Here is a 25,740-nt window from a genome sequence, read left to right as displayed (position 1 = left end):
AACATTCACCTTCTTAATTATAAGTTTTTGAATATATGAAATATCCCATTTAAGTTTCTGTAAATCAATTAGATTATTGTTAACTTCATTTACCGGAATACTAATAATCAAATTACTGTACAGTGAATATCGATATTGGTACAACTGACTTAGCAATAATAATGTTGACACCGATTTAGATGGTAGAGATCATTTATTAATAATTGACCTGCGTTTTTATTATTAATAGACAATAGATTATTTAAAAGCTGAAAAATCAACACAATAGTTCAGTGATCTTCGCATAAAAGCGTGTCATTGTCGCTGGCTTCGGGGACGCGTTGTCCGACATTATCTTCGGATGTCAAAAGTTAGTAGCGTTGCTGTCGTGTCCATACGTGTCTTATGTCAGGAGTCGGTGGCGTGCATCCTCGACGTCGAGGACGGGAAAGAGACTCAACGTTAATATTTCAACTGGTGGCCGCTGGTTGTGCATTACAGTAAGACTTTGTACTTCCGACATATCATACGCGGTGATAATCAAACTACCATAAGTTGAGCGACGGATGACCAATATGGCTCCGCGTATCAATTGGTGCCAGGGACATTAGAGGTACATAAAAGTGTACTTTTGTCTTCTTATAAATGGACAATCCAAAGACTTATATTTATTATTCTATTTATATTTAACGTCTTAAAAGTTTGTAATAGAATAACAGAGAAGTACAAAGCCTAGTGCAACACAATCAAAAAAGAAAACGTTTAGGTATTTTGATTGGATGACACTTTTTTGTACAAAACTTGATGATGGTACCCAATTGTTTAATATATCAAGTACTATCCACAAAAAATATGCTTTCAGAGATTTTTAGGTAGCATAGTTTGTTATAATATTCTCTGGAAATGAATCCTTTAATATTAAACTGTAAAAAATCTTGTTAAATTTCAACTATTTAAAATAAGTATATTTCACTTTTCATATTTATAAATTTACATTAGCATCAATTAAAAATTGTTTTACCATTATCAATTTATATATTTTTGTACATTTAAATTCATATTAGTTAATATTATATAAATTTCAACTGAAAATTGTTACAGCTTAATTATATATCTTTTCGGGTTCATTACTTCATTCCATTTGTAAACTTTTTTTTTTAACAGCTGTAATACAATATTTTGGAGTACACGAAATAAAAGAATAAAAATTTTTTCATTTGTTTAGCTGTTTCTAAAATGTTATCTCAAAATTCTATTAAGCTAGTAAAAAACCATGGTTTTATTTACTGCAGAATTTTAATCCAATAGTAAATTGTCGACCACTAAAAAAATAATGCTTACACTTGCCTCTTTTTTTTTTTTATTGACGTAAATAATTACTGTTAATAAGTTGTTCTTATGAACTAAAAATGATTCTGCCTCCAGGTAATTTGCGTGTTACAATGTTTTTATAAAAAATATGCAAAATAATTTATAATGTTAATAATTTTATTGTAAACAAGATTTGAAAAAAATCCAATTTATGCGGATTACAAGAACTTAATCAAGTTTTTAAGGAACACATTTTTTATTTGTCACTTTTGTTTTAATAAACGATTTTTTGAAGTTATTAGATGTAACGTACAGTATGCCCACTCTCATTGGTTAAATGACGTTATTGAAGCTGATTATAAAGAAACCCGATTTAGTCTTACGGCTTCTCTCTTTCATGTAATTCACAATTCTTTACCAAATATATACTATACGTTAACTTTATGCCTCCAACAATTTGCAGATCAACGACCTTTGACTATTGTGAAGTTATTTTATGTAAGAAATGTAGTGTTAAAATTATATCCGCGATAATTGAAATCTTTTTTGGTATTCTATCTAGAAATAAATTAATTGCAATAGATAATAGTAACATTACTATTCTTTGATACATTTGTCATACAAAATGTTTTAAGTTTATCATGTATTGTCAGAATTTATGTGTATATAGATTATTATAAAGACGTCATTAGAAATTTTTTTTCTTGATAAGGAACACAACAATTTTTTTAATTGAATAGCTACTATATAAAATTTCTGTGACTATTTTTTTGATCGTTTGAACTGATTGTGAACAAAAAAGGTCCACAATTATACTTATATCATCATAGTATGACCAATGGAAAACACTAGATTATATATTATAAGTAATATCACTTGTATATTACAGTAATTAAACTTGATTTAATATTACTTTTGCAAATAGAATAAAGGTAATACATAATTTAATTATACTTTAAATGTTTATACTTAACTTGGATTCATATCTGTATTATTTAGTTAACGAACAATTGTATTGTATATAACTTATTATCTTATGAGTAATTAATACCCATATTTTTAGTGTATATTTTTTAAATAACACTATGTAAATGAAAAAAATAACCCATGTATTATCTAAGTTTTAAGGTGTCGTATTTTAAACTATAATAAAGAAGACATTTTCAACTGATAATTACTGAAAAATTTTACAGAGGACTAGAGACAAAAGTAGTATTTTGATAAAACAAATTCATTAATTTAATAATAAATAAAATATATAAATAACAAATTATAACCAATTAATTTGTTTAATGATTTTAATTTTTGTTTTAAAATTTTTTTAAACCACATGAAATTAAATTGTTTACAGTAAAAAAATAATGGCTGTCCAAATTCCCGGGGAGGAAAATCATCTCTTTGAATATCCCATTTATATGCCACTACATGATTTTAAAAGGTTATACTACTATTTACATATTTATGTCGCAATTTCTATAATTTTTTTTAGGAAATGTATCAATACATTTCTATATAGCCAATTGGCTATATAGAAGTGAAATTTGTACTTCATATATAGGTGATTTAGATCATAAGTAATCCCCCTTGTTATTATTATTATTTTTTGTTTGTCCATAGTAATTTTTAAAAGGGAATTTGCATTCTTAATCTTATCCTTACCTATTCTCTTTAGGTAACTTAGAACTTACTGACAACTTTTATCACTTTAGATTATTATTATTTTTTAATTTTTTGATTAGAATAAACATAATTTAATGTAAAATAATATTATTGAATATAATGTAATGAATTAAAGATTTTATGCAAATAAGATATTAAAATTTGTAGAAAAATAACGAATGAAATAACAATTATAAATGAATTTATTTTTAATAAAATTTACTACGATTATTATTTAATATTTCACATTATTTTGTCTGAATACAATTAATTAGTACATCTATTAATAATATATACATCACGATTTAGCATAATTTCCTAGTCGTATTATCGTATAAATTTTAACATGATAAAATCGTGACGTATGCTATGAATCAACAATAATATTGGATAAATTCAAAACTGGTAGCACTGTTTGTTATTGTTTTTTTGCACAGAATATATGATATGTGTACATTGAGCGGCGAGGCGAGAATTGATGAGATAACGTTGCGACTCGTAACATGCAGTAAACGTGTGTTTGCAGTATAGTAAGTCAAAATTTGAACAAATAAAAAATACTTTTATTTAATTTTTTGATTAGTTCTGAATTTGATTAGTGCTAACTAATGACCAATTAGCGTGATATATAAAACTATTAAAACGTTTAAACTTTAAAGGCTTTTATCCGCAATTTTGGAAAACTTACCATTCTGCTTAATTGTGATGCGATAAATACAGTATATCAATTAACAGTGATGAATTCGATAAAAAATCCTGTTAAAAAATTTGCCAATAGGAAATTTTATGCGCTTCCAGATGACTACAATAAAGCATTTAAGCCTTCAAATAAGTCTGCTGATCCAGCAAGGCTTTTAAAATATGTAGATGACAATATTATTGGAAAAAATTCAACTTTTTCTGGTCCATTTGGAAGGAGAAAAGGTGAGATATAAATAATGTGATATCGTTAAATATTAATATTAGAACAAATATACCTATTATACAAAAGTAAATATATAGTATTTAGTTAAAATTTATTTAATGATTATTTAAGAAACTTAATTTGAACTCTTTGTTCTAAATAAATCAATATGACAAACAATTACAATGCAGGAGACCGTGCCAGAAAATGCCCCTCTTGCCAACCTATTAAAAAAATAATTAGACCTAATGTTAAAATTTAATAACTATTCTATAAAGAAATCTTGATCAAATTTTTATAAAGTATTTATGTAAGTAGTTCAATAAAACATGTTTATATTAAAATAAATTCTAGTGTTATTTAAATTCAGCTAGATATTAATTAATTACTAAAAAATTTTTTTTTGCTATCATCTTTTTAAAAAATCTCAAGATTATTACCAAAAAAATACCAAAAGTGATCATAAACTTTTAATTTTATTTGTAGTCCCTAAAATATTTGTTTTTAAAATTATATTTGCAGATCTCGTGGCAAAAACGAGAGTTGTCCTTTTTTTTTTCAAAATAACTTTTTCATTAAATCTAATAGAGAAAATAATTATACAACTGCAGATGTAATATGAATATTTAAAAAAAAATATGATGTTCAATTTTGATGTATTAACAAGACATGCCCAAACAATATTTCAGTGTTTCCTTACTTATTATTATTAGTATGCCAATATGCATTTTATCTATTTACCATATACAAGCAATTAAATAGTTGCAGTAATAAATATTTAAATTTTTTTTCCTTGCCTTGTTATAAAAATTCTGTGGTTTTTATATTTATTTATTTTTTTATTTATTGTTACCACTATTTGTTGTAAAAACAAGAATGTTTTTACAATGATCTCAAATTTTTAAGAAATTTTTTTATCAATCAAGTTCAAAATTTACCTTAAATAAGTTTTTATACCAAGTTGAAGATATAAGTATTAAAATAACTTTTGCAAAAAACAAATGTTTCATTTTTTTATTTTATGAAATATATATGCTATACTATACAATACACTATAGTAAAAAAAAACATAGTTATTGAACTTAATTTTAGATACCTTGAACTTTTCACCCAATTATGATAAATATATTAGGTATCTAGATTTATGTTTATATGGTGTTAAATTTATTTAAATTTAATCCATCTTAATTTTCTATAATAGTATAATTGTTTATATTAATTTATTTTAATATTGTAAACTAAAAAATAAATTTAACTTTTAAAAGAAATTTATAAATAAATTACTTAATAGTTTGAACATTTTAACTACAAATTTCACTTGAATTTTTTGAAAAATAATATGTAATATGTCTTTGCTAACTAGCATTGCGGCCCTTGGGCAAACATTTATTTAATTATAAAATTTTTAAATAAATATTTTTTTTTTTAGAAAACATTTCTGTATTTGAATTTTATGCTGATGTTTATCTTCATTGTTATTTGTATCTTATTAAATTTTTTTCTAAATATGTACTTCAAATAAAACTTAAAAGTTCTGCAATTACAATTTTTCGAGTAGGTTGATAAACTTTTAATAATTATATGTAATTAATTTGTTAAATGGTCAATGCTATCACATTGAATTTACTATATAATAACAAATTTTATGAGTAGACTTTTCATAGTTTTCTAGATGTACACTTCCTAATTTTTATATAAAAACCTACTATCATAGAAACATTCAATCTTTATAAAAATTAAAGTGAAAATTTTCTCTGAGAAACAGTTATTAATGTAGAACTAATTAAAAAAAAAAATTATCTCATTATATCTCATTTAGATATACTTTTATATGAATATTATGTTATACATTCATACACGATGGAGTTCTTGATAATTTGACAAATGAATTAAAAACAAAAGAACCTCGTAAACTATTGGCACTGTATCAATTATTCAATACATTATCATTCGTCTAAACATAATACACTACTCACTAGGCTATCAACAGTTAACTCACTTCTATTTGATTTTATAAAAATATTTATTAATATTTTATTTATTATTGTTGATATTAACTCAATTACAATTTTTTTCGTATTGGGAAACGTTTTATTTAAGTACGCGCTTAAATAATAAGTTATAGTTAATGTGAAGGTATCGGCTTTCAATAAACGTTTATCTTTTAATACAGAGTCTATCAGATCTAACTAACAACTCTTATAACTTTTGATATAAGAATCATTTTTTTTAAAAATAATTATTGCCTTCTTAAACTACGTTTAAAGCATATATTTTATTATTTATCACAAATAAGAACAAAAATTTATTTTGTTTAAAACTTCAAAACAGCCATTTTTTAGAACTTTTCTCGGTGTAATTTTAGGACAAATACTCATTGAGTTACAAGCATTTTAATACATAGAGTGTATATGGAACACAGGTGAAGTATGCGTTATAAATATACACCAGTACGAACTATACCCACTCTCATTTCTATATACTCTTTATTAAAATTCTTGTAACTCAATGGGTATTTGTCCTAAAATTGATATTGATCCATTAAAATTTATTGTAAGAATAGTTCTAAAAAATAGCTATTTTTAAAAGAATAATTTTTTTTCTTATTAGTTATAAGTAATAAAACATGTTTTAAAAGTAGTCTAAGAATGCAAAAATCGTAAAAAAAAAAAAAAAAAAAAAAAAGAAATGATAATTTTATCAAAAGTTACAAGCGATGTCAATTAGGTTTGAGATCACCATTATGGCGATGGTGAGTATTTTTTTTATGTTTGTCTATCAAAATTTTTACTACTCATTGGACTAATTTTATTGATCAATATGTCAAAACACGATTTTACTATAGTTAAACCAATCAGCACCAAAAATTTAAAAAAATTCATCATTTTTAGAAATTTTAAAAATAGTTCAAATTACTCTACCTTAAAAAATAAAATTTTAAAATAAATTACCTGCATTTTACAACTGATCTAAGTTTTTTTTAAACACTTATCCAAAAAAAAATGTTAACAAAATGCACCAGAAATAATAAGCTTTCTTTTGGAATGCTACTTAAAAAATTCTAATGAAAAATCTAATTGCAGGAATATTTGAAACCGCATACCCGTGTCTGTTTTTCATCTCGATTTTTATAAATGTTCCAGAAGGTTTTTCAACTTTAAATATATACTAAATTAAAGCTGTTGGTTGTACTAAAATATTAAAAAAAAAAAAATTCCTGACGATTATATTACTAAGTGAAAAAATCGGGCACTAAAGAAAAAAAAATGTTATTATCAATTATGCAAAATAATTTAATGAGCATTTAAAATTCGAGTTAATTTTTAAATCGTAGAAATTGTAAAAGTAAAAATACACAAATTGTGATTTAACAGATTTGTATCGATGTGTTTTTTAATGATAGTGGTGTTGATCACTGTCAGATATCTGCTATTTTTCTACGTCCCAACTTTGCTGCATTGCCCCTGTGGCACAACTCCACAGTGATGGGTTTTTATTAGTATTTAGGAGTGGGAATTTGGTTAGGGTAGATGAAATTTTGTGTATCGAGCAGTACAATTTTGAATTTGGCTTTTAAGTTGAGTATTGATAATTTTTTGTCTAAATATTTAATGTATTTGATATACTTATTACAATAAACATGATACGTTAGAATATTTTTTTATTTAACTATATTTAATGGATATATTTTACTCATTAACAACTATTGGGTCAAAAAGAATAATTTCATTAGTTATTATGATAGTCAATTTATTATTATTTTATTTTGTAAAGTAAAAAAAAAACTACTAAAATTAGTGATTAAGGTTACCTAAAAACTTTCCATTAATAAAAATCAAGTTAAGTTATAAATGATATAAAAAATTTTAGAGAAATTATTCATGGTTATATATTAGTTATGAGTATATATATGCAATAATTAAATATTTGGTCTTGAGCAGTTGTATGTAAGTCGTACAATAGTATATCAATACTTGTCTGTCTAATTATAATTATTGAAATATCTTAAATTATTTTTTATTCATTTTGTTAAATGATGACTTCTATAAATTATTAATAAAAGACACGTCTAAGAAACTTTTAAATTCTGAACGTATATTGAGTTTCTAATTTAATCATTTAATCAGTTAAGTTCTCTGCAAATACATGATATAAAATGATTAACACACGATGTTTTATTTTACTCGCATTTATTTTTGTTAATATGTGAATACGTTTTGCTTATATATGCATAAATTGCAATATTATTAAAATATAAAACTAGTGACGTAATAGTTAAAATTCACGAATTTTTTTCTAAAATGTAATTTACTAGCTGGACGCACTATAATTTTATAGAAGTTGTTATTTATTGATCAGAACGTTGCCATTTTTAGAAAACGCCTTTGTTGTTTTTGTAAAAATTATTGATTTTATCAAATTTATTCTACACATCTTTTTATTTAATGAACATATAACAATTGATGAATATTTTGATTTTTCAAATTATGGAATTAAAAAATATCAAAATTTTGAATTCTTTATATCAATAAATCCTTATTGTTATATTTTGTATTATTTTAAAATACTTCATTGATTAAATTATATTTTAATGATTCGCTTATTAGAAAAAGCATAATTATGATATTGTATATAAATTTTTACCTTATATTGTCTAGACTAATAAGCAATATAATATTGATATATTTAATCTATTTCATATTTTCTTCGGTTTATATTAATATGGTTACATTAATTGCTATTGTAGTTTAGACAGTATCTAAATTGAAAATTAATCGTTATTTTCGTTGAAAAATTTTTTCTTTATTATTTTTTAATAATTTCAACAAACGATCGGCTGTTAATTGATATTATCCACATAGTTTTTTTTACAATTTATGAGGTTTATTTACTTATTTATTTGTAACTTTTAATATTTTGTTTCCTATATATTTGAGCTTATAATTTTTGTAAATTGTTTATTTTTACTTATTGTTTAGATTTGTTTTCATAGTGCAAAAATATGTACTTTTAGGAACTTTAAGCTTAACATGTATTCCCAAATCGGGTCGGTTAGCTTTATTCTTTTTAACTTATGTTTGTTGTGTGGTTTTGCATATGAAATGTGTCGCTTTTCTTTAAGGGTAAATTAATAATACATAGTTAAGCGAATTTTATTAATAATCAATGTTAGGGTGTTTCGTGCATATAATTAACTTATACAACTTTTATATATTTTTTGTTAATTTTGGTTTTTCTCGTTGCGTCAAAATTTTACACGATTAACCATATAGATGTCTATACCAGAACACCTTTTTTTATTTCTAGTTATTGACATATTTTTCATTACTTAAACATGTTGTATACCAGCGACGCCGATCACTTATTTCCACCATGGTAGGTTGGGTTGGGTTGGTACCATTAATAGGGTGGGTGATGTTCGCCATATACATTAATCATTATTAGTAATTAAAATTTAATGATTGTGTATTGAAGTCTATAAATTTGAAGACTTCATAATCTATTTAAGTTTAAATAATATAGTTGTTAAAACATTATAACCTAAATACTAATTTTTATTCAATTGAATTTTTCATAATAGTTCCGAAAATTTACTAGGCAAACTATTTGAATCTTATCGATTTATATATGCTAATTTATATGTAATTGCCCTACCGTTTGCAATACAAGTGTGCTATGAGTTATTATTTGTTTAAAAACGTTATGTTGAAATATGCAAACTATTTGTAATAAAAAAAAGATAAACTAAACTTTGTAAAATATATTATATCTAACACGACATTTAAATTTTTTTTTGAATAGCTTCAAAATTTTTTCCTTTATTTATCAAAAAAAGTTATCCAATAATAAATAACCTAGTTTTGTAAGGAATATGTGCCTCTATCAATTTTTCTAATTATTGAAAGATAATTGTTAAAAGTTTGAATTATATTCATTATGCGATGGACTTAAAAATATAATTTTGAAACTAGAGTTTTCTTTACTTGTTTGCATAACTCTTATCAGAGAAATATTTTTCTCTTTTAATAATTTATCCTCTCTTAACCAGTACGAGTACCCTTGTACGTCAGATACCAAAGGTATGGTATGGTACGTACGTTCTGTAACAGAACGTGTATAGAAATAGTTGCTATGCGTTGGTAGTTATTTTATACGAAGGTAAAAAAAAGATAGAAATACAAGGTTTTCTGAATTATATATTCCAATTTAATGTATATCCTGATGTCTGATAATTTGTACAACTTTTTACTGCAAACAAAATTTAAAACAAGTCGTTTGACCATATTGATATCCATTTAATGATGATGCATATCGTTTTCAAACTTAATATGGCGTTCGCACAGTAAATATTGAAATTACATTGCATGCCAATATATTAGTAGACAGTAATTTTTATCACATATTGAAGAGACACAAATAACAAACTGAATATTATTGGATGTCTTTTTCTCATTCATTAGAGGTGTTCAATGTCAATGCGTTTATGATAATAACGTGTATAATATACACTAGTACTCACTTCATTATTTTTAATTATTTGTTTTGTCTTGATTATGTAGAATATTATTGCTGTAACATTGAATTTAGATAATATAAATTAAATACTTCTTATAATTGCGTTGACTGTTACAAGCTGTAAACCAAAAACTGTTTTACTATTTGTTAAAAAATTATAATCTTAGAAGAAGGCTGAAGCATTCCCTATTTTTGTAAGTGTAAACTAATTCTCTTATTGTAGGGTCTTGATTGTTTGCAACACTTAATATATCACACTCAATTTGCATTAAAGTTGTCTCTTTTATCTACTTTAGGTCTATCCTCTTATAAAACAAGAGACTATGTTATTATAAAAGGCCAAAGATTGATCCGAATGTTTTTATTGGAGGTCAATTATTTTGCATTATTGCTTAGGTATTTCGTATGCTATATGTTTATATGTTAATCAAGGACTGTTGAGAAATTTATTATACATTATTATTTGATAAACACTTGCACCAACTGTTCTCGTCGAGAATGAATAAAATCAACATTACCTATTAAATTTATTAATTATTTTTTTTTTATCATTATTAAACCTTTGATCAACAAAACATAAACGTAAAATTGTGCACTAATCATTTTATATACCACTTAATTTGTAAACAACTTAATGAATTTAGTTGTTTGTTAAAGTAGTAATAAAACAGCTCTGAATGCTTTTGTGAACTTAAGCATTTGGATATTTTAAGTGAATGAATTTACGACTTCTTTACATATCTGTTTTATTCTTAACATATGTTTTTTGTCTTGGAAATTAATAGGGTTTACATGTTTGTACTTATAATGAAGTTATGGCTTAGTGTTCAAACAGTCTTTGCGCTATACTTGATTATTTAATGCATTTTGTTCAATAGCATGAAAACTTTGAATTAAAATTTTAGCTGTTAAAAACTTTAATTATTATAATTTAATAATTTTAAAGCTAATCCGTTTATTACTTTATTGCATTTTTACTGGAACAGTACTTACTGTACGAGAATTAAGTCAGTTCATGTAACCTAACGAATTGCCGAGTAAATAATTAACACATTTTAAGTGATACTATAGGTCATTAAAACATTATTCCCACTTACATATGATGTGTCCATCACCACGTGTTTCTAGACCATTCGATTAAATTTAGATAAATGTATACATTTACTAAGTGTTATATTATATATAAAAAGTTTTTTTAATAAATGAGTATAATTATGTTTATTTTATAAAAATAATAGGTTTGCTAATAAATATTAAGATTTATTGTAATATTATAGACATTAATACAATTAGCAATAAATGCAATTTAAAATATAATAATAGTAGGTAATGTTGTGATATATGTTGCATAATTAAATTTCGTTTAGCCTCTCTTAATTGTTTCATTTTGACGTAACAAGCTATCATTAGCAAAACATTAACTTAATGACATTTTAAATTTTGTGTAAAAAAATACGTGTTAATATATAATTGCTTTTATTAAAAAAAGTTAAATAATATCACACATAGTTTGTTTATTAGCATATCTCTTATGAAAACGGAAGTTTCATAATTAATAAACGAGTATCAAACATCAAAATATGACTAATTTTGTGAATTTTATGTTGTTTATTTCATTGTTTGCGTGCATAATTAATTTACTGTATTCGCTAAAGTAGTTTTATTTAAATTGCTTCTATAACTCTATGTAAATAAAAATCTTGTAACTATTTCTTTTTGAAAACTAAAATCTCAATTTGTTATGATTATATGTTAAAACTTTTTTATAAAAAGTAATATTTAATGCTTCTATTGTCATAATTAAATCAAATAATAACTTATAAATCAATTATATTATTTTTTTTTAATTTTAATTCAGTCCAGATTATTTTTCAGTTTATAATCTGTTAAACCATTTTAACATTGTTGATTTTGTTGAAAATTTTAGTTAAAAACATACAAAAAAAGCTTATTATCAACGACCTATTTACTATCAATAAATGACTAATACCTGAATAGTGTATACAATGATTCATTTAATAACCGTGAAAAAAGTTCATGAGTTTTTATTATTTGATTTATAAAAAAAAAAAATCGTTTTTACTACCAAAGTAATAACGATTCAAATGCAGAGGCGCCTCTGCCTTAATTGAAAAAACCATAATTTAACGTATATATCTATTATATACATAAGTTAGATGTGGTAGTAGTGTTTAAATTTTAATGAATTTTCTTCGTTTATGTATTTGACCTTTAAAAATAGACTTGAAAACTTTTCTTTGTAAATAAAACTATCTATTAATTTTGTTTGACTTATTTTCATGTAATAACTTGTGACAGTAGCTACGCTTAATTAGACAACGGTTTGCAAATTATGTTTAATTACACTATTTTACGAATGTGTTACTGTGAGCGGTAGTTTTACTCTTGAAGAAATAATCAATGAAGTGTTATTGTAATAATAGTAATGTAGCGTATATATTTTTAAAACCTTTGTTGATAGGTTTAACCTAGAAATGTTGATAATTGTATAATTTATATTTAAAATTGTAAAATTAAAATTTTGTTGGAAATAATAATGAAAACGTCATTTTAAATCGCTTGATAATGTAAATATGAATTAGTACCAATATGACAGGTGTTGATTAAAATTGTAAGTTATAGGACGATGAAAACAGTAGATTTTTAAATTAAATGTCCTTGTTGATACTTGTTTGTGTTATAAATTAAAATTTCCATTCGAATGACAATATTTCGTTTTATTTATCTCGATTCGAAAACCCTTTTCTTTCATTTAAATTAGTTCCATATTTTGAATAGGCTTGTTGGAAATCTAATATCTATTATAAACAACAGTTCTTAAGCACAGCTCATATTTTAAGCTGTAGTATAATTCATACATTGTGTCAGTATCTGTGTGTTTTGAAACGTGTTATCTTTGACGTATTCAAATCAGTAGTTACTAGCATATTATTTTATTATAAATAACCATAACAAAGACGATGTTTTTTGTTCGTGTGGTGTCTGAACTTAGTTAAAAATATAATCAAGTTTCCTGCTAGGTGGAATAATAGGGTGAACTTAAAATATTTAACNCAGACTTGAGCGATACAAAATAAATACAGATATAATGTAATAATAATGGTTTTTATTTTAAGAAATGTTTAGTAATTCTTAAGTACATTCGTATACTACATAAATTATTCATTTATGTATACGTTTTTTAACTCATTTAAAGAAAATTGAGCATATTTTATTATAATAAATAAAAACGAATCGAGAAATACGTTATTTTTTTTAATAGAAAATGCTATTTCTATTTATTTGTTTATTTTTTGTCACTACTGTTTTTTCTGCAAATTAAAAAAAAATATAATCAAGTTTCCTGCTAGGTGGAATAATAGGGTGAACTTAAAATATTTAACATAACTATAGAGTAATTGTTTGGGTTACACTTGTATCTGTAAATGAAAACTAGGTTATTTTTGTTTTCAAATATGCTATTCTGAATCTCTTTTTCGGCAATAAAGGCGTTTATCGATTATTTAGGCCTTGGTTGCGAGATGACGCGCATTCCTTTTGGGGTCCCCTGGAATGCGTTATGTGACATAACACACTTACTAACTCTTTTTGGCACGTGTTTGGTTGTTATGGTAAAGGGAGCGCGGTAGGTTAGCGTCGTTACTAGTTTAACCTTGACTGGAGTCGATCAGACAACTGCAGGACATCAGAGCTACGCCAGGACGCTTCTCGAAACTGCGTGCTGCGATGGAGAAATTGCGCAGTTACTACAGTCTGTCGCAGTGGATTAGGAGGAGAAGGCGATTTCCCAGTTGTGCCGCCCCCGTTCTATTTACAAACGTATAAATAGACGTGCAAATGCCTGGCTGGAGTGTCCATATAATCGTGTATTGCGTAAAAAATTGTGGATATGATATTTGTGGGATTCGTTATTTTTCTTTTATGCTGTAGTTTTGAAGTGACCCTAGAAAAAACAATCGACATATTTGTTGTGCTGGTTGATTGGAACATATTATGCTCTATGATGATTGATTACCATTAAATAACTATTTTTATTGATCTCAATTCATCCTCCAATTAATTCATAATCGACAAACAGGCGTTTGCCGCCGATTAGTTTACACAGTCTAACGTTTTGCTGTATCACATATCTAATAAATAAAATTGAATCATTTAATTATGTGTACGTTTGTGGTCGTAACATTGTATGAAAATTTCATTACTATTTTTATTTAATAATTAGTTATTTATCGTTGACCCGTTTAATTTCAATTTAATGAATTCTGGTAAATTGTATTCTCCTTACAGAGCCTAACAATTATGTTGTTGCTCCTATAATAATGTAAGTTGACTATATCAAAAGATTAATTGATGTTAATTATTTTGTAAGTTGTTTCGTGTCGTTTGTAATTCTATCGATATTATTTGAAATACAGTTTTAAAATCTAGTGCACCTAATGCATGTTGGATTTAACACTTTAGTAATAGCTTTTTAAATTGATCCCTTTTGTAATTACTATTTACTCAAGTTTTGCACGCTTTGTGTATGCGTGTAAAGTGATCTATGAAAATAATTTTTAAAATCTTCAAAATTTGTATTAATGTGGTGGACTTCGTTAACTCAATTGTCCGTATTTTTAACTATAACTAGCGTAAGAGCTATACTAATTTCGTATAATTCTCTCATAGTGGTTTTTTATGATTTAACAAAATTTATTGTTATTTTATTTGTTATGTATTTACTGTTTAAAACGATCAAAACATTTCAGTTTATTTTCTCTAAGTATATAATAACTTAAAAAAAATATATTGTATAATAATTGTAATTGTGGTCTTCAACAAGTAAAAATAGTGTTTACGACATTGTAGCTCGACCGAGAATTGTTTACGACGATAATAATTTACACAGTGAACTTTTCTTTAAAGGCTTTTTATGATATAGGGTTAAGGTGAAGGGTACGTTTTTTATGTGCTCTCATTGTTGCCAACTATTAATCTTATCAATGTAGGCATGACTTTGTAATTGTATTTGATAGCGTTTTGCATAATAAATACGCAGTGTAATTTTATACCATTGACTCGTTCGCATTTTTACCTAATATGACGCGTTAAGTATAAATAATTATGATTACTACGGGTAATTACTTCCACGTATAAAGTTAAATTTAAATATGCTCACGCATAAAAAAATTATTCGTTTGTTAAAAAATTTGTCACTGTTTTAATTTCTTTAAATAGTAATATCTCACTCAGAAGTATATAACTATCCGTGCACAGGCTTAACGACCTTACTTATGTTGTTATTGTCGTGTGTGAACACAAATAAACAAACCATAGCACTATTTCATGTCAAGTTTGACAAAAAATTACAGAGATCCACGTTTTACCGATTTAGATGGCGCCCATGAGTGGGTATTATCATCATAGCTTTTTATTAAACATGTAGTTTATTTTATTAACGTTCCTCGCAATCATGACATCATTAAAATTCTGTTTTCTAAGCTAAAAAAACATGTTTCAATTTGAACGTAATGAATTTGGTTACCGAATATTTGCTAGTACAGTAGCTAATTTTACATTAAGTTTAGACGTATATTGATAGTTTTGTAATCCACGTAGCACGAAAAGGGTTACGAAGACGAAAATCAGGTCAATTCTATAATTGTTCAATTGTCAGTGCATTATCAATGGGTTTGGATGAGCTTTTGTATGTGTCTCGGTTGTTATGAGGCTTCTCTTTTCCAGCGTTCTAAATTAGTTATTTTATTTTTATTAATTGAATGTAATTTACTTAGTATTCTTTCGGTTTAATATTTCTACATTGTTATTTGATCCGGTCAAACGACGTGCTTTCCATAACAATTTATCGGAAGTCATACTTATTATTACAGACAAATAAATTGAACGATTGGAAAGTTATTCAATAAAAAATGTGCAAAAAGAAATATTTCAAATATCATTTATAAATAATAATTGAGTAGTTTTTGATATATTAGGTTTCTTTTTATTGTGCAAATAATGTATTTATTATATTTTCAATTGAGAATTTGTGTATATTTATTTTTCAGTTGTATACTGCGACTACGCGGCTTCCGGAAAATCACTTCAATTTATTGAAGACTACATATTGAGAGAAGTGTTGCCCGTTTATGGCAACACACACACGACAACTAACGTTACTTCGCTTCAATCTACACTTTATAGGTAAACACCATATGTAAGCTAACCCCATTTTGTAACTTGGTTAAATTTCACTCTACGACAACGATAGCATTTATTTCCTGTTAGTAATTAACTTTATTGTTTATCATATTATAAGCGCTCAAGGCTTCTTATATTCCGGTCTTATTTATCAACGCGTTTCGCAACATTATCCCTTAAATCTATCCCTCGTCATATTTGTAAAATTGCGACAGTGTTAATAATGTACTAACATTTTGTGTGATAACAAATAAGCTCTAATCCTTTCCCGACGCTTTTGATTACCTCCATGACCTTAAAGATTGAATGCGTAGTGTAGTGTTTATGATCTCTCCTAAATACAACGGCTTAATTATTATCTTAAAATTGTTTTCTTTGCTAATACCGTCCTTTTGTATTCAGACATGAATCCCGAGACATCATTAGGAATGCTGTTCATGCTTCCGAAGACGACGTAGTCATTTTTGTGGGCAGTGGTTGTACTGGTGCTATACATAAACTGATTCATGCTTTGGACTTTGCTTCTGATCCAGTAGCGCCGGTAGTTTTAGTAGGTCCTTATGAACACCATTCTAATTTGCTTCCGTGGAGGGAAATAGGCGCTACAGTAAGTAAAACAGCTTTTTTACCAATGCACATTTAGACTCATTAAGAACTATTTGCGATGTTTTTTTTTTTTATTTTCAATAATAAGCACGCGTAATTTTATTATGCATAATTTATTAATTATTTTATATCATCTTTAGTCTTCTCCCTTTCTATTGTTCGGGTTCGAATAGTAATATAATTTTGTAATTTCGCGTCTCCCCTCGTATCTAAAGAAGATCCATGTCCAAGGACAACATCTCACACCTAACACTCCCCTCTTTTCCTTGTCGAAATCCTGCGTGGCCGTGAAAACGTCTGTGACACTCCTCCAGATATATTTTAACACCGCGTTTATTATTTTTAAACATATTGTATTTACACATAGATATCTGTAAACTCTATAACAGCGGTCCTACTATAAAAAACGTACGTGACGTCTTCGTCGGTGTTATAAAACATGACCTTTATTCAATAATACAATATTAGCAATTGAGTGGGACGATTGGCGAAGACAAACAACATGTGGTCGTTGGTCCAGCATGCCTGATACACGTGACGCCGGAATCGCGGTTGACTTTGACGTCTGTTCAAAAAAATATCTCTTATTATTTATCGTAAAATAATCATATTTTTTTATAAATTGAGATTTTTTTTCTTTATCGTGCATTTTTTAACGTCTGACCAGGAGCCAAAATTATTGCTTAGGCTATTATTACAGTATTAATTATGTGGATGACAGTGTTTAATGGGACCATCCTCAACGCTATTAGAAATTATTTGATAAATACGCGGCAGTGTTCTATTTATAACCTGACATTATTTATAAGAACAAGTTCTTAAGAAGTGTCATTGCTGTTTGACATAAATAGTTCAACAGAACAGTAACGGACTCATTCCTCATGTTCTGTGTTAGGTAGTCCGTATCGCTGAAACCAAGGAAGGATTTATTGACTTGGTCGATCTTGAAAGTAAACTCCAGTTGTATCAGTCGGTTAGTCCAACTGCCCAGCTGATCGGATGTTTTTCTGCTGCTTCTAATATTACCGGTATACTTGCTGATGATATCGCCACTACATTGATTCTACATCAATACGGAGCTCTAGCTTTCTGGGATTACGCCACTGCGGGTAATGCGTTGTAAAAAACTCATGATCAATTGGTTTTTTGTAAGTTAATAGTTGCATTTGACTTTGTAGCCCCATATGTGCTTATGGATATGAACCCTCTGTTCCCGGCTAACGATCAGGCCGTATACAAGGATGCTATATTTTTTTCGGGTCATAAGTTCGTGGGAGGCATACAAACACCAGGTTATATTAAAAGATTATTAACCATAAGAAAATATTTTTACCTTAAAAAATGTGTTTTCGAACAGGTATTTTGGTGGCGAAGAAAAAATTGTTTAAGAATAAAATACCTGTTGGTGGTGGCGGTGGTGGAACAGTATTTTTTGTTTCCCGAAAAGATCATCGATACTTGAAAGTTAGTTAATAACAAGATATTGAATTTTTATTGAATACTATATATATATATATATATATAAATCCTTTTATTTATTTATTTTATTTTAGGATACAGAAATGCGAGAAGAAGGCGGCACAGGAGCCATTGTCGAATCTGTGCGAATGGGTTTAGCGATGCAACTAAAGCAGAATATTGGTGTACCATTCATTATGGCTAGAGAAGAAAAAATTACCAAGTAAGTGTGTTATTTGAGTTTTATTTATTGGCTAATTGTCCTTGAGATAAAGGGTAGCGCTGGTGTAGAATTACAGTTAAGGTTGTCTACCGGTAAATTTAGAATGACCTTTTTTAGCCTTCATTTGAGATCAAAAGTTCAATCTCATTCATCAGTTTTATTTGAAAATAAGGCATATTTTAAAAGTTTTATGTGCATAGATTATTTTATGGCCTTGAAAGGTTTGGAAGATTTTGATTATTTCTCGAAACGTTCATGTGTGAACTATATATTACGAACATGTGCAAAAATTATATTTCTACTGTATTAGAAGACTTGATGAAAAACCTTGAACATCTCGTTAGGAGTTCACTGTAGTAAAGGGAAGAGTATATTTAAGTTTACGTTTTTTGAGTTTTTAATTGAATATCCAACATGTTGTGAATCAATGTCATCAATCTTTTTCTCACAACTGACACACAAAATCTATTAAACAATGATCTGGGCTACTTATTTATTTTACGAAAATGAAGTATTTTTTTTTGATCAAATTTGTTGATTTAATAAAAATTGACTTTTTTAGTGTCAATATTTTGATTGTTTTATATCAATTTATTTTTTAAATAGTTCGTTATTATTTTCTATGTTAATAACATATAATAACGTTTTTTTGGTATATAATACCGCATCAAGGCTCAGTTTTATAAATCAAAAGTTCTTTTAAATTATTTTAGACAGTATATATTTTTATGTTTTCATTTGCATAGCAATAGTTTTTTATTCTATGTTATAAATAGATTACATTAAGCTATATTAAAATGATTTTTTCTATGCACAGACATGTTTATTACTATTAATTGTATTAGTAAATTGTTTGATAGATTCTACTTTTGGACAATATATTTAGTGAATTATTTCAAACCAATTTGTGCTTTAGTTGTTTATTTAATAATTTCAAAAATCTATTTAAATAATTAATTCTTAACTTAAAATATTAATTTAAACAATATTGAATGTTATNAAAAATCTATTTAAATAATTAATTCTTAACTTAAAATATTAATTTAAACAATATTGAATGTTATATAAAGGAAGTGAGATTTACATTAATATTAATTATACTATTTGTATCACAGTGAAATTTCTAGTTTACTAAAATCAGTATTAAGAGGTAAAATTTGTTCGCAAAAAAAAATTAATAAACTAAAGAGCATCAATTTTTAATATGCCGTTATTGAGAGTTAAATTTTTTTCAAAAAAAAATTAATTGGGACTAAAATAATTTTAAATTTATTTAATGCGTAAAAACTCATAACAGTAAACAGAAACTAAGAAAAAAATTCTGTAAATGTTTATATATTTAACTAAACACTTTAAAGCTCAACATGGTTTTAATTATAAATTTTAAAACTTTCTATAGATTAAAGTAGTAACTTGAAATTTCTTTGAATAAGATAAAATTTATTACAATAAAGTTGCATGACGTTTAAATTTTAGTCTGAAAAAATTAATTTAAGTGATTTAAATATTTTTATAAAATTAAGAATATGGTATAATCATTTCAACATAATTGTAATTTTATTCTTTTCTACCAATTTATATTTTACTTTATTGTATTGTAATTATTGTAATTTAAGTCAGACAGCACATGTAAACTTTACTCTACAAACTGATTGTCGTCTTCCTTGTATATATTGGGCCTAGCCCATTTAAATTTTTCAATAAATAAATAATGTGGCAATTGAATTTTCTGGTATCATTTTGTATCATTGAAAATATTACTGCTATAGTTGTAATGGCATAATATGATTTTTTGCATATTACTGTGACATATTACATGTCACCCTACATTAAAATATCATATTACTGCTTTAGTAGAAGTGTGTCACTGTTAAAACTAAAATTTTATGTTATTTGTTTAAGATTTTGTTTTGGGAGATATGTATATAAAAAATTGTTTCAAATGAGAGAAAGTTTTATGTGACCATAAACATTTTTTTTTTTGTAAAAAGATTTATTCTCCTTGCCTCTTCAATAATATGTATATTTTATAAAATTATTGCCTTTATTATTTTATATTTTAATGTTTATATTATATTGTTATTATCTTTGCAGAATGGTGCTATCATTTCTTCAAACAATGCCAGAAATAACATTGTTAGGAAATAGTTCCCAGTCGGTTAAAAGGTTACCAATATTTTCTTTATTAGTGCGTCATCCTCGTGGAGCATATCTTCATCATAATTTTATTTGTGCTATTCTCAATGATGTTTTTGGTGTGCAAGCTCGTGGAGGATGTGCTTGTGCTGGTCCATATGCTCAAGATTTACTTGGTATTGATGATTCATTGGCAATTGATTATGAAAACATATTGATCGAAGATAACCGTCTTGATAGACATCATTTAAGGAGACATGAAGAACATTCTTCTTTCGAAATGCTTCGTCCAGGGTTTTCTCGTATTTCACTGCCATACTTCATGTCTGATAATGAAGTATCTTTTGTGCTTGAAGCCTTAAAAATGGTAGCTACTGAAGGTTGGAAATTGTTGCCCCAGTATACGCTAAATCCTGAAACTGGAGAATGGAAACATCATACTAATAACGTTTTTCGTGATAGAAAGTGGTTAGGTTCTATCAGATATACAGATGGTAAAATGGTTTTTCCGGAACGTAAAACATCTGTCCAAAATACTTGCCCTGCTGATTTTTCTGAATGTTTAAAGACTGCCAGAAATACTTTTAATAAAGCTAGAAAAGTATTTTAGAATTATTTATTTCATAAATTTTAAAATATTAATCTTTCAAATAATATTTATAGATGGCCCAGAGATTTCCATTACCAGACCAGAGAAGTATGTTCACTGAAGAAACTGAAAAGCTACGTTGGTTTATGTTACCAAGTGAAGCTCAAGATTTATTGTTAGGTCATTCTTCAAGACATGTTAAACAGAGTGTTCCTTTCACTCCAACAATGTTTTGTGGTTCTCCACGAACTTCAGAATCTTCTCCTTCATCTTCACCAAATTCATCTCTAGCTAGATATAATAGCCTTTCTAGTGGTTTAGACAATAGGTATTTAAATCTGTTTATTTAATATTTATTTTAATAAATATAATTTTTAATAATCTTGAGTTAAAATTTTGTTAAAAATACATTTTTTTATATATAGTTTGTCTGCACGTTTAAGAACTTCTAGTAGCAGTTCAGATATGTTGAATCCTAAACAACATCTAAGTCCAGTTGAAATTGTATCACAAAGAAATCGATGTTATAGTTTAGGATCTAACCCAACTCCAAAATTTAAAAGATTGCGAGAAAGGCAGTGTTCATGTAGTAGTCAAACAGAGTTAAGTGATTCAGATTCACGTGTTTCCAATGACACTAATTTACCAGATGGTGATATTCAAGCTTATGTCCATGAAATGACTAAAGAATTTGTTACAGAAATAAAATCTGAACTCAGAGGAGTCATAGCTACAGTTGATAATGCATTGTCTGAGAGTTCAGAAAGTCTAAATGTTATAGAAAAACGTTCTAGTATACCAAAAGTGATTAAGAATATGGCTAGAAATAATTCTGTACCAGTCATTACCACTACTCCTTGTCAAAATGGTATTGAGGAAAAGGTTATTTGTCGATTGTCTGAGTTTGCATCAGAAATGAAAACTGAGATTCATGATATGGTAAGCTCTGTATTGGCATCATCATCATCATTATCTGATGACAACACTGATACGATAATGGAAAAAGAATCAGATTCAGAGAGTGACAAAGAAAACAATCTAAAACATCCCAATCTCAGTTCGACAGATAGTGGCATTAATGTTAAGACTGATTTACCTAATCGAAATTTGAAAAAATATAAAACTGAATGTATAGTTAAAATGAATTGCCAGAAGAGTGTTGATTTTTCAGTTGCAAGATGGCATTGCCCTCCTAAACCTATTTGGAAGCCTACTATTGAAGTAAGTTGCATTTATAAAAACATGATTAAAGTTATATTCAACTGATTTATTAATTCTGTCAATTTTGTTGTCATTTTATTTGTTTATATATGGTATCCTATTATGTTCTAACATTTTTAATAACTTTTGATCCAGTAAGTATTTTGAGTTACTTTTTTTTTTTATATAATATTTACAGTTTTGGACTATGTTAAAAGGATATTTTTTATTATTTGTCTTCAATAAGGAATAAATTATTTTTTTTTTAATTTAAAAATAGACTTTTTACTAAAAATTTAATAAGTCAATAACAACTTTATGATATTGAATTGTACCTATTAAGTTACAAGCATTTTAATACATAGACTGAGTATGTAGTATTAGTGGGTACAGCTTGTATGTTTATAATACTATTATAAAACTATATTTATAATTATTTTATTATAATTATTATTATTATAAAACTATATTTATAATGCATACTCCACTCATGTTACATACCCACTCTATGTATTAAAATGCTTGTAACTTAATTACTCTATCTAAAATTGTTATCGACCAAACAAAATACTTTGTAAAAAATGAGCAACTAACTAACTGACTCTTTTATAATTTTGAAAAATTTAAAACTTAAAAATAATTTTTTATTATTAGAGACAATAATAGAAAATATGCTTTTAATGTAGTCCAAATCTGTAAAAATTATTAAAAAAAAAGTAACACAAATTATTCGCTGTATCAAAAGCTATTAAGGATTTCAGAAATGTTCAGTAAGTAAGAAAACAGGACAATTGTTATAAATAATTAGAACTATAGAAACCCTTTTTTTTATTTACTGAATACTCTATATACATTACGGATGGAAATTCAAATAGAAAAATACACATATTATTTATTATAACTATTGATAACATAATAACATTTTATGTTCAAACCATCTTACTTCATTTTGTTATTTAAGGTTTCTTTTTATAGTTTTCATAATTTTTTAAATCTCCTTTAATTTAGTCTTCTAATATAGAGGAATCAATAGATCCCTTTAGTTCATTAATTTTTATTCTTAGATTTTTTTTTTAGTTTAACTTATATTGTTTTTAATTGTTGAAGTTATTATAATTATTTTTAATAAAGAAATATTTTAAAGATGATATTATTATTTAGATTATTTAGAATATTTAGATTGATGATTATTCAAATATAAGAAATTATTTAAAAAATAATATTGTAGTTTAGATTAGTGTATTACACATTTTTTAGTCTCTAATCTTTATTAAAATTATAAAGGCAATTCGAGAGTTTGATATGATACGTGATGGAGATAGTATAATGGTCTGTCTATCAGGTGGAAAAGATTCTTTATCTTTACTACATACTCTTCATCAATATCAATACTACGCTTCATCAAAAGGAATAAATTTCACCTTAGGCGCTGCAACAGTAGATCCTGGCAGTTCAGCTTACAATCCTAGACCTCTTATACCATACTTGAAAGCTTTAGGAATACAATATTTGTATGAAGAACAAAGTAAGTTATCAAATTTTTCATTAATTCTAAATTTAAAAATTAAAAAAAAAAATTGATTTTAGATATTCTTGAACAAGCTACTTCTGCTGAATGTAGTTCTATCTGTAGTTTTTGCAGCCGTATGAAACGTGGTCGCCTCTATGCCACTGCACGAGCTAATCGATATAATGTCTTGGCTCTTGGACAGCATTTAGATGATTTAGCTGAAAGTTTTTTAATGTCTACTTTTCATAATGGTCGTTTAAGATCAATGAAAGCCCATTATTCAGTTAAGGAAAGAGATTTACGAGTTATTAGACCATTTGTTTATGTTAGAGAAAAATTATTACGAGAATTTGCTGAAAATAGAAAACTCCCAATCATTGATGAAAATTGCCCGGCATGCTTTGAAGCACCAAAGGTAATTAAATTTTCATTTTTAAATGGAATTTATATATATATATATATATATATATAAAAAAACAATAATTTAAAAATGGTAATGTTTTATTATTAATTTTTAGGAACGCCATCGTACCAAACAACTTCTTGCTCAACAAGAAATATTATTTCCAAAATTGTTTGCTTCACTAAAATCTGCTCTGCGACCATTGATAAGTTTTAAACAAACGGGTGAAGAAAGCAAAGCATACCAACGAATGACAATTGGAAGAATTGAACAAAGTGATAAGGATTTTGAAGAAGAACCAGCTCTATTTTAACTGCCAAATCGAAACTCATTATTATGATAATAAAACGAAATTATATTTGTTGATTTGTGTAATAATTTATTTTTCGAACATTTATAATGTTTCCTAACCTATATATTTTTGATAATAATTTAATTCCTCTTTTTAATTTAAAATTATTTGTTATGATTGTTTATTAAAAAGTAAATGTTTCTATTTTTAACAAAGATCTTTCAATATTATTGTTTACTTATTAGAATTAAGTATATTATAAAATATACATTATTAAATGTGGTCATTTAATTGTGATATTAAAATATATGCTCTCAGTTTTAATATAATTTTTATTAGTGACATTAACTTGATTATTAATTTTTGTCACATTTTATTATTATTAATAATATTAAATACCTTTTTTAGAATAATTTCCAATATTTTTTTTCTGAGTGTAAACTTATTAAGTTAATTAATTTTTGTTTTAAAATTCATTCTCATGTTTTTAAACAGAATAAAATTATTTTAAATTTCCCATATATTGGTCTATTATCTAACTTATGTGTATTACTTTAGTCATCAATAGTGTGATCAGTATACTTATTAAATAAATAAATTGAATTTTTTTATTTATTTAATTAAATTGTTAATAATATTTCCTTTTCCTCGTAATTTAAATTTTATTAAGAAACAGTGTAATATAAATATTTTATTTTTACTTTTGCAATTAAAATTATGAAAGGTTCATGTATTAAATGAATTCACTTTTAA

At 26.0% G+C, this 25,740-nt stretch overlaps 1 protein-coding gene across 3 annotated transcripts; it reads left to right on the top strand.

Moving 5' to 3' along the window:
- The first annotated feature begins 3,378 nt into the window (after positions 1–3,378).
- LOC126908518 (uncharacterized) lies at positions 3,379–25,061 on the top strand. Of its 3 annotated transcripts, XM_050690674.1 has the most exons (14): positions 3,379–3,479; positions 3,609–3,873; positions 16,438–16,573; positions 16,973–17,177; positions 18,072–18,285; positions 18,355–18,468; positions 18,534–18,640; positions 18,730–18,857; positions 20,952–21,594; positions 21,657–21,910; positions 22,008–22,803; positions 24,067–24,307; positions 24,370–24,707; positions 24,811–25,061. In XM_050690674.1, exons 2-14 carry the CDS (start codon positions 3,687–3,689, stop codon positions 25,006–25,008), a joined length of 3,561 nt encoding a protein of 1,186 aa, XP_050546631.1. In that variant the 5' UTR covers positions 3,379–3,479; positions 3,609–3,686; the 3' UTR covers positions 25,009–25,061. The 3 variants fall into 3 exon arrangements, with proteins under 3 accessions (XP_050546631.1, XP_050546630.1, XP_050546632.1); XM_050690673.1 differs by having other exon boundaries at positions 3,419–3,873; XM_050690675.1 differs by lacking the exons at positions 3,379–3,479; positions 3,609–3,873 and adding an exon at positions 16,052–16,076.
- Positions 25,062–25,740: the final 679 nt, after the last annotated feature.

Source organism: Daktulosphaira vitifoliae, unplaced genomic scaffold (genome assembly GCF_025091365.1).
Source record: "Daktulosphaira vitifoliae isolate Bord-2020 unplaced genomic scaffold, ASM2509136v1 Scaffold_5, whole genome shotgun sequence".
Taxonomy (NCBI): domain Eukaryota; kingdom Metazoa; phylum Arthropoda; class Insecta; order Hemiptera; family Phylloxeridae; genus Daktulosphaira; species Daktulosphaira vitifoliae.
This window is presented reverse-complemented; position numbering and strand designations above follow the sequence as displayed.

Excerpts from the sequence above, each read along its gene's own strand:
- LOC126908518 (XM_050690674.1), top strand. The coding sequence starts at position 3,687 with ATGAATTCGATAAAAAATCCTGTTAAAAAATTTGCCAATAGGAAATTT. Across the intron at positions 16,574-16,972 it reads CTTCAATCTACACTTTATAG|ACATGAATCCCGAGACATCA; the intron begins GTAAACACCATA and ends TTTTGTATTCAG. Across the intron at positions 22,804-24,066 it reads TTTGGAAGCCTACTATTGAA|GCAATTCGAGAGTTTGATAT; the intron begins GTAAGTTGCATT and ends AAAATTATAAAG.